Source organism: Haliotis rubra, unplaced genomic scaffold (genome assembly GCF_003918875.1).
Source record: "Haliotis rubra isolate DU_JTF1 unplaced genomic scaffold, ASM391887v1 Scf5, whole genome shotgun sequence".
NCBI classification, from domain to species: domain Eukaryota; kingdom Metazoa; phylum Mollusca; class Gastropoda; order Lepetellida; family Haliotidae; genus Haliotis; species Haliotis rubra.
The window spans coordinates 5,648,313-5,659,462 of NW_025767190.1; the positions used below are offsets into that span (position 1 = coordinate 5,648,313).

The following is an 11,150-nucleotide window of genomic DNA, read 5'->3' on the forward strand; positions in this document are numbered from 1 at the left end:
CCTCGTTTCATTGGCCCATTCGCTTACCCATGTCACTATACGCAAGGGGTTACGGATGACATGTATCTTACATATGAGTTGTGGACTGGTATTTGTAGCGTTAGCTCGACTATATACATACATGACGATAATGGAGTAACACTGTCCACTGCTTGTCTTCCAGGTACAAGGAATTCAGTGAAGCATAGCCGCTAAGCGAAGTGTGTCACTTACACGGAAGTACAAACGTCCTTCACCTGGCGGCGACATCAAAACAGTTTGATTGCAGGTATACACAGGTGAGCTGCGAACATGACCGAAACAAACGGTAAGAAGGCCAGTTTGAAAGAGGATGAACTACTAGAGAAGTTTCTTCAACTCAGGAAGGAGGGTCTGAGCAAGGGTTTGACCGACGATGAAATAAGTAAAGTGTTTAAACAAAACAAACCATGGACATGGAAAGGGTTAATGTCCAACTCGGTCTTCCAGAGTCAGATGCTGTTAGTGCTAACGGCAGTCGTTATCGCCACGAAATTCGGCGTCAAGGATGTCGTGGAGGGGTATGTGTACGACTCCAAATGTCTTATATCAAACAACCCTTTATTTTCTGAGATGGCGCGACCTTTAGCTGATTGCAACATCTGCAGAGGTCTGACATCCGTCCCTGTCGAGAGAGCTATATCTACGGAGAGGTTTGTGGAAAAGTATGCCTACTCGAAAGTGCCTGTTCTCATCAAAGAAGGGACAAGTAACTGGACTGCGATGGAGACGTTTAGCTTCCACTTCTTCAAGGAGCTGTACACGGGCACAAAGGGGGCACTACTATCAGTGGAAGAGGAATGTCAGTTTTTTCCATACAAGACAGAGTTTGACACCCTGGCAGAAGCGTTTAATATGTCAGACGAGCGTGCCGCTTTACAACATGGGGAAGGTCCTTGGTACTTCGGATGGTGAGTAGCATTCTGTGTTAGTGTTTACAGTTGGCAGGTGAGATTCCGGGTCACAATAGGTCCCAAGTGCCTCATCATTGCAATTAGAGCAGTGAATGAGTGAGTTAAGCTTAACGCCGCTCTTAGCAATATTCCAGCAATATCACGGCGTGGGACACCAGAAATAGGATTCACACATTGCACCCATGTGGGGAATCGAACCCGGGTATTCGGCGTGATGACGAACGCTTTACCCACAAGGCTACCCCACCGCCCCAGCAGTTAGAACAGGGGGACCCGCAGATCAGGGCCCTGTTACACAAAGCGATCTCAGTACTACGACCATCTTAAGCCAATGTTAAAGTAGGGTGGCTCCATTCTGCTGGAACCTTGAGTTGAGCGCTCCTTTTGCTATGGTCTGTGGTCGGATCATGGATTGCAAGGTGGATATATACAGTAAACCATGGTTGTAGCGAACACGCTTATAACGACATGACGGATATATCGAACAGCTTGTTTGGTCCCGGATATATATATATATATATATATTATATATTCATGTATATTTTAGTTGGAATGCGTAAAACGAACTGCGGTTATAACGAGCTAAAATTAGTGTTCTGTCTGAGTTCATTAGAGCTAGAACTGTCTGAGATGTGGCTCGGATGGGCAGGTCGTTGAACTGGCTGAGTGTGTTTCATTGTACTCTTGTGGAATCCATGATTATGTACAGTTCTACTACAGCTTAAATATGTCAGCGTGCGGCTTTAAACAAAACTCATTCTCACACTCTCTCGTTTATGATCAGCAACGTATCGATTCATCGTGATGCCATCCCGACAAATTAGAGTAGTCTAGTGGTGAAAGGTGCAGCTCGACCTACTGAAAGCCCGGGCCCCGTCATGGACACAATGTGTAAAGCCAATTGCTGGTGGTATTGCTGGAGTATTGGAAAAAACTCTATTTTATATTGTAATCTTCCGAATAATGTACAGTTATTTGTTTTCTCGCGATTAAAGCCTTTCCTCAACTTCATCCGCATTCCTAAGTTAAAATGTTTGGGGTTGCGCAGTCTCTTAAGGTCAGATGCGGCGATATCTCAGTGTTGCCCGCAAAGAGGCTATGGTACAAAACCTGTTAACAAACGTTGACTTGTAATATTGACAAATAGCTGATGGAGTGAATGTTGTATAAGGCCTCAACCAGGAATAATTTACCTGTATAGAAATGTTAGGCCTGTCAAGTCTGAACTAGACACGCCATTATTTACGAACTTAAAAAACGATTTGCGCAGTCGGAGTACGATGACACGTTCCCATTTACATACAGCATTGTGACCAACCGATCCTCATTAATACATCGCATTAGAAATATGGACTGGCATGATCCTTCTGTGAACCTGGGCCCCGTTTCACAAAGCTCTCGTAAGCACTAGATCTCGTAACCTTTCTCGTATCATTCGTACTCCCTATGTTGCAGTACAGGAGGTACGAATGCTACGAGAAAAGCTTACGAGAGCTTTGTGAAACGGGGTCCAGGCTAGCAATTCTCGAAACGTTCGTAGCCTTACGAACTTCTTAAGCCCATGCTTAACACATTGGCTACGATCAAAGTTATGAATTCTTAGGGCAACGAACGTTTCGAGAATAAGGGCCCAGGCTAGCTATTTTCGAAACGTTCGTAGCCCTGCGAACTTCTTAAGCCCATTCTTTACACATTGGCAACGATCAAAGTTAAGAATGCTTTGGGCTACGAACGTTTCGAGAATAAGGGCCCAGGGCCCCGTTCCTCAAAGCGATCGTAGCGCTAAGGTGATCGTAACTCCCATACTTTAACATAGACTTACGACTGTCGTAGCGTTACGATCGCTTTGAGGAACGGGGCCCAGCATCCCATGGGGCCCAATGACTGGTCCACAGTCCAACTCACCCTCAAACACGCTTCCCTCAATGTAGACACTAAGACAACTATGAGCAGAGCGAGAACTGAATGTATCCTTGGCTCGACTTTGCTTGTTGTAAGAAGCCACTGAAAGGATCTGGGTGTATTGACTGTCATCGTATCCAAATTGTGTGGATCGATGCGCATGATGTCAATCACTGGATTGTCTAGTCCAGATTCGAATAGACCGCCGTCATCTAGCTTGAATACTGCAGAGTGTGGCGTTTAACATCATACAAACCAAACCTCCTTCAAAGTACATCACCATCATTGTAATTGGTTATATTCTGAGTGTAATCTTGTGTCACATGGCTGACAATAAATCTGATAAAGAAACGTTTGCAAAAAGGCGAGATTTGTTTCGTTCATTGTTTCCGTTACGTTCAGAAGCTCCCAGTTAACCCCCCACAGTGCAAGTCAACAAAGTTTCGTACACCTGACTAGCATTTGCTAAACATAATACTCACATGAAATAAACATGTTTTGATTATATCGATTTGATCGAATCCATAAGTACGTCAATCGGACATACATGTGAATCTGAAAGTTATCTGGATGACTGACCATACGAAACGTTATCAAAAACCGAATTTCCTCTTTCACATAAAAAGATTTAATGTTGTATTTTAAACGTTTAAGACTCAATCATAAATTCAGCTTTGCTGTTTTGTACATATACACCAGGCCATAAAACATATGCATATTAACATACTCTCTTATTTACATTTTGAGATAGTATCGTGTGTGAGTGAGTGAGTGAGTTAGGTTTTACGCCGCTTTTAGCTATGTTCTTTGGATTACTGTGGGCCTTCGCTTCCTTGAAGCAGAGATCATTGTCACATGTATCATAATCATCAATATTACAGGCATTACACCTTCCACAAATAAATACTCTCCATATATATATATATATATATATATATATACACACACACACACACACACCAAGAGTGAGTGAGTGAGTTAGGTTTTACGCCGCTTTTAGCAATATTCCACCAATATCACGACGGGGACACCAGAAATGGGCTTCACAAATTGTACCCATGTGGGGAATCGAACTCGGGTCTCCGGCGTGACGAGCGAACGCTTTAACCACTAGGTTACTCCACAGCGAGGTATTATCGCACACACAGTGTTAAAAATATTTTGTTTGCTTACCGTCGTAGCTATAACTATAAGGGGTGTGTGTAGATAATCGTGTCTTACAAAACAGACCAGTGTTCGGTATTATCAGCAACGACCTACGTTGTCAACCACACCCCCTTGCCTGACCCCCCGGATTGCGTCCTCAAATCGATTGTAGCGCTGCGACTAGTGTAGCTCTTACATTAACATAGAGGTACAACAGTCGTAGCGCTAAGATCGCTTTGTGAAACAGGGCCCATAGTCGCCATGGAGTAGTTGCTCGGAACCAATTCTAACACGGAATCCTTAGAGGGTAGACATGTTGCATATATGGGTCTTCCGCCATCCTACCCTCAGTTAACCCACCACTGGAACTGGCGCCGACCGTACGGTTATGGCACACAAAAACACAATTTAAGCTGTGAACAACTGGCGGTAAGTTAGTTAATCCAGCATAGAAACAATGTGTTTTTGATACGATTTTTCATATTTTTTTCTATGATTAAAAGCGGCTTTCTGAATAAGGTCATATAAATGTATATCATTTAAATGTTTTGTTAACGATCAACAAGTGTAGTGGTAAGTATCCAACCCCATTAGCCCGACCATATGTGCAGATCATGTGTCTCGCCCGACAACACGTGCAGGTGTGATATTCATTAACGAGACAGGATGTAGTTGCCGTGTTTCATCAGCCTGTCAGAGACGTCCACGTTGCTGCACTGGCGACGTAGAAAACATCATCATGTTAACTTGTATTCACTTGGCTGTGAGGTCGCCTAATCTATCAGTAAATCAAATGTCGTTTTTCTACTTGCTCGCAATTTTCTTTGATGTTTAGGAGAAATTCTTTACATTTGCATGTGATGTTGACATAGAAGTGAAGGATTGTGTAATGCTCTGAAAGTGGGGCTCAGATTGACCTAACCAAGGGAGATAACTCACAGGTCCATTGGCGGATCAAGAGGGGGGGGGGGGGTCAGGGGGTTCGAACCCCTCCTTATGAAAATGACTTAAGACCACATTGAAGATTTTTTTTGCGTTGGCGGAGCCAATAGAGGGTTCAGGGGGTTTCAAAATTCCTGGATCCGCCATGCAGGTCTCTGAAGGTGAGGTTAAATTGGACGCTGCCTACGTCAAGAACGCGACCACCATAGCAAGGGAGATAACTAATATATTAACTTTTCTAGCGTGTGTCACAGACGTCGACGAGAAACGGAAACGAATTTAGACATCAATAATCGATTCAAATATGCGTGACTTTACGTCGCAATTAAAGTTTCAACAAATTGGGGAATGAGTGAGTGAGTTTAGTTTTACGCCGCACTCAGCAATGTCTGTAAATAATTCAGTCTAGACCAGACAATCCAGTGATCAACAGCATGAGCATCGATCTGCGCAATTGGGAACCGATGTCATGTGTCAACCAAGTCAGCGAGCCTGACCACCCGATCCCGTTAGTCGCCTCTTACGACAAGCATGGGTTGCTGAAAATCAATTCTAACCTGGATCTTCACGGGTAATATGGGGAATGAAGCGAATACACGTACCTTGACGGGCTTCGAGGGCATATTTCGGTTAAACATCCCCAGAGAAGTATCTCACTCACAGTATGCCAGCTTCACATAGTAGGGGCCCTGTAAACACAGAAGCAGTAAAGGTGATGATGGATTAGAAAGAATCACCAACTATAGATAAGTCAAACACATTCAAAATAAACAAAGTTCAATTTGAAAGAGAGCCGCACGTTTTAAAATAGTACTTGTATATAAGATGTTGAAAAGGAAACGCTTATAATACTAATACAGAAAAAGTACGGAATGTTGAAAGAGACAATATTTTCGATCGGAAAAGTTCCCAGTGTGGTCTTACCGTAAATTATGTGTTATCTGTTACAGGAGTAACTGTCACCGGGAGGTTGCAGCCAAGCTGCGCAGTCACTACCAGCGTCCCTACTTCCTGCCCAACGACTCCGAGTCCAGCACCTTAGACTGGATCTTCATGGGGGGCCCGGGAGTGGGCGCTTTCATTCATGTGAGTGCAACGTTAGAAAGGAGATTCCTATAGTATACCATCTGGGATATATACATAGATATATACATCAAACACATCGTTTTAAGAAAATGAATTGGGTGGTAAAGTTAGATTCCGACAGTGTCAGTGCCTGTTGTTATCCTTCACATGACAAATAAAGTTCCTATATCTCCTCTGATAATCAAAAGGTTAACTGAATCGAAAATGGAGATATACATATTAAAGAATCCGATGCCGAAGTACAGTCAAATACTGTTGTGTCGAAGTTGAAGGGAGCTGAGTACTTCGAGTTACCCGAGGTTCGACACAACCGAAAATGATTAATAAACACAGTACATGTATATGGACCACTGTGTCAGTTCGGGACACATAGAAGTTCGACACAACAGTGTCTGTGTGCATCTGAATCAGTCATATTGTGTGATATAGATGTTGTAATGATATGAAGCATGAGAAGTAATGCATGAACTGCCCCCCACAGCTGGACAGTGTGATGCGGCCATCGTGGCAGGCACAGATCTCCGGGGCCAAGACGTGGCAGCTGATCCCCAGCCCTGAGTGCGAGTCTGTCTGTCACTCCATGAACGTCACGGTGAACAAAGGGGACATAAGTACGTGCTTCTCTACACCAACTTATAGCCCCTGAAATATACTTATGCTTACTGTTAAATACTTGAACTTATTTTTGAAGGAACACTTGTATTACGTCCGTTCATTTCAGGAGCAAGCATTGGACGTTAGGGTGCTACAGTTGAGATGGGGTTGAAAATAATTGATTTCGTTATTGAATGAACGGAACTTATAATTTGGACTTGTAATGTATTGTTGATAAAGTAAGTGATAGAGGGCAGTGGCTCGTCCCTCGCGAAACCCTTCCAATGTTGGCGGGTTTCAGAGGGCGGATGCCGTAGGCCATCTCTATGATATCTAGAGTTGTACATTTATGGACATATGATCTGGGGAATCAATATATTGGTATATTATTTTTTCCAATATCAATACAGAGGACAAAGCGATAGTAACAATTAGCATGTGATTTCGGTTTTCATGGAACAAAGTTTGTAGTCTTTGTTTGCGACTTAAGAATGTCGCCAGTTGAAGGTAAAAAGTCCAAAAGGGCTCCAGAAAATGGGATCTGAATGTAAATGTTCTGCTGGGCATAACAACCCTGCAAATCTAACTTGCGTGAACAACCCCCACCCTCACCAAACGCATGACAACCAAACGTGTTCTCTGCTGCGCTGTCTTACATGTACGTCTTCTTAATTTTGTGTTTCAGTCGTGGTCGACACCAACGAGTGGTACCACTCCACCTTCATCCACCCTGGCGAGCTCAGCATCACCATCGGCTCCGAGTATGACTAGTGCCGACACTTGCAGTGCAAACTGGGATGGGGGTGGGTGGGTGGGTGGGGGTGTGTTCTATAGGGCGGGATGATGGGAAGCGTGTTTTGGAGGGCGGGAGGATGGGAATTGTGTTCTGTAGGGCTGTTGGGGCGCGAAAACGTGTTCTGTAGGGATGGGAATCGTGTTCTGTCGGGGCTGTAGGGGCGGGAAGCGTGTTCTGTGAGCTGGGCGTTTCCTGTCTCAACCACGTGTCAGGAATTCATTGAGTCTCATTGGGGTAGGAGGTTATCAGGGCAAAAGGGTTAATTTCTGAGGTTCGGCACCGATGCTGGAACGGGTCTGCGGTGATTGCTTCCATGGTAGCCTATTTATTGTCAACTTTGCGGGTACCAAATTGAATAAGTCTTATTTCAAACTACATGCCTGAAACATATAGAAATATAGGACTAGAATCAAATATGACCTAGTGAGAAAGTAACACTTTAGATGGTAAAGTAGATCAGGACTATGTACATTGGACAAGAGATAGAAAATAAAAAATACATTACGCTCATTTTATGAGTGTATATTCTAAAAACTACTTTGAATGTTCTTAAAATTTAGATACCATTGTCAGCGACCTTGAATGTCTGTCACAAATACCCGTATATCATCGACTGCTTGAATTCCTTTGCATCTACTATTCCAATGTAGATATTTTATTTTATATTGGTTAAGGAACGGTTTGGTGTGTTTTCTGGTCAAATAACATGCAACTCATTAGCTTCCCATGTTGTATGAAGCGTCGTATAATCTAACGTTCATCGTCGTTGTGTTCACCAGATAGCTCATGGTCATAGGTTTAAGCTCATCAGTTCATTGATCTATCAGTCAATCACAGGGTTGGAACCTTTAATATATGCCACATCCGGGTATCTGTGTCTAGTAGTAATCACAGTGATTATTGCAATTATGTTCCATGTCATTGCTACCAGCTGATAATATATTAATATTTTTAATAAAAAGTTTCATGAGTATAGTGCGAATTGTGATCTGTGTTATAAATATTCTTTACGTTTTTATGCTCATTGCAAATTGATTTTATTATTGCTCATTTATTGATATGAAAGTTACTAGTGAGCTGTTTGATCAAAGCTCACTATTTTTTGGGTGTTCAAGTGTTATATACTCATGCCAATAATGGTTGTCACCCCCTTCAATTTTTTGTATTGGAGAGGGGGTGTGGGGTTGGGGTGGGGAGGGTGGTGACAACCATTATTGGCATGAGTATATATTAAAGTCATGGTAGGTTAGCTGTGTAGTTGGGTTATTTTCTGATTATATGGGTATATATGTTTGCTGTACATACAACATTCATTCTTTGATGTTTGTCTGTCTCACTGTTTCTCTATACATGTCATTATGTACATAGGTCATTCGGTTGTCCTGAATCCTAGATGTTTTTTCGGATCGCCCATGGAAGCATCCCTATTGGAACATTTTCTTCGTGTGACCGTCGCCAACTTGATGTACATGTTGAACGTGTTTCTGTCTGTATTTCGTTAAGCTTCTGCTTACCTGTATTCACAATCGTGCAAACCTTGTGCAGTGCGAAGATAATTTCAAAACTAATGTGATACCACTACGCCACAGCTGTCGGAAGTATATTGGTGGTAGCGGAAAAAGCCGAGAGGATCCGAGTGCGTAGTGACGGGTTCTGTGATGCTGGACTGCACATTATGACTCTAACGTCTTGGAAAATAAACACATCTTGGCTGTTTGAAATGAATAAACTGTAAAAATCTGTGTTTGTCAAGTATTTACTTAAAAAGCCCTGCGTAAGCGAAATGAGAGCAACGTTCACAAGAGAAGACTGACTGACTGACTTTGGTTTTACGCCGCTGTTAGCAATATTCCAGCAATATCAAGGCGGGGGACACCAAAAATGGGCTTCACACATTGTACCCATGTGGGGATTCGAACCAGGGTCTTAGGCATTACGAGCCAACACTTTAATCACTAGGCTCCCCCACCGCCCCAGCATAAATGTAACTAAAATGGTATGATGTAGTACATCACCACGAATATCCCCAACGTTTTTCCGGTGTGGAATGTTGCCCTAGTGCCCTGTATTTCTTGCCATAACCTACAGAACTGGGGAGCGAATAGATACAGCGTCTTTAAAATGTTTTTTATTAAATATAATTCATCTCGACAATGAACAGTGACCACCGTGCTGTCAAATTACATCATATTATAGACCTCGCAATAGTATTCCACCACCACCTTTTGGGGACATCAGAAGGAGATGCATAAGTAGACCAAAAGCAATGAAAAGTGTTACTGAACATCAAACAAACTGTTCTTTCTCAGAACAAGTAACAAAATGTGCATTTCTAAAAACACAATAACATCAAACCCCAAAACGTTAATCGATGATGACTACAGGGACTGCTGTAAAGAATAACTGAGGGTGAGATCAGTATGGCAGCTGCCAGTGATGAGCCGGATAGAACTATACAGGAATGTCTTCATACACATGCCATAGGGGCAGTACCATTAGCTTCTGTCAATCTCTGGAGTGGCCTCCCCTTGCAGGTTTCAGCAATTCGCCTTCCATACTCGAAATCCTCAACTGGGGAATTGGTTGAAATTGTTCATGAAATGCCTCGGTCAGGTCATGAAGATTCAGATGCTTTTTGGGATTCATATGGGCTTCGAGCAGGCCATGGCAATGTCTGTGTGGCACCCAGAGATGGTCTGTCACAGCTCGGGATCGCTGGGGTCAAGCGTTGTCGCCCATGAACACAGGAAGCGAAGCCAGTTGACGTGGCACAACATAACCGTCCAGTATGGTATCCTTGTGTTTTGGCCGCCTCCGTGGTGTAGTGGTTAGAGCGTCCGCCCGGAGAGCGGAAGGTGCATCTAAAGTTTACTGCGCTTAATATGAGCGAAATGCTTCCCCCTCACCTCCTGGGCCTCTGAGGCCCTTTAGATGTAGATAACGCATTTCTATATGCGACCTCTTGAAGTTCCCAAGAAGCAATTAGCAAGCTCAAATCAGTCCAGAACAAACAGTCAGCAAGATACAATATTAACGTGTTGTATGGGCTGCAGAGAAGTTAAAACTTCACACTCACTCACTGTCCGTAGTCAATACAGTCCATGCAGATAATTGCCTGAGCACTCTGCTCTCTGCACACGTTGCGAGTGCACATGCTGCAGGTCTGTTGAGATATCTTGTCTTTCTTTGTACTGCAGATGCAACATCTGCGACGTTTTCCATCGGTGAATCATCTGCAGGATCATCAGACAGAACATCCTGCATATTGTTTTGAAGCAGACGTGATACTGGCATTTCCTTTCTCCTGTTGACAAGTGGACGCATGAGTGCTTCAGCTATGGCATGAAGGGACTCACGCCTTGGTTTCTAGCTGATACATTCCACTGAGGGAACTTGACTCTCCAGGCTGTATAAGATGCAATGCCCGCAACGTCCAGCATGTCTTCCGGTTTGTGGAACATCCATGGTCCATCTCTTGGTCTTCCGTTTTGTGGATCCATCTGATCCATTGTATCAATTGCCCCTATTGCTTTGTTGTAATAAAGCACTATCTCTGGTTTCTTCTTTGGTGAACCATCACCGTCAGCTGTCCTGTGCGCTGTACAGAGCAAGGCTACACTCTTTGATTTCTTGAATTGGTAACTTACAATCGTTGTCTTGTCTTGAAATCCAAAGACTGGCCCATGAACACCACGGGCTTTCTTGGTGCTGAATGCTGCAGGGAGGAACCGCTTGTTTTGTCTGACAGTGCC

At 43.4% G+C, this 11,150-nt stretch overlaps 1 protein-coding gene across 1 annotated transcript; it reads left to right on the top strand.

Annotated features, from left to right (window-relative positions):
- LOC124291784 lies at positions 1–8,020 on the top strand. Its single transcript, XM_046728858.1, has 4 exons — positions 1–929; positions 5,873–6,008; positions 6,490–6,619; positions 7,288–8,020. The coding sequence occupies exons 1-4, from the start codon at positions 292–294 to the stop codon at positions 7,371–7,373; spliced, it is 990 nt and encodes a 329-aa protein (XP_046584814.1). The 5' UTR covers positions 1–291; the 3' UTR covers positions 7,374–8,020.
- Positions 8,021–11,150: the final 3,130 nt, after the last annotated feature.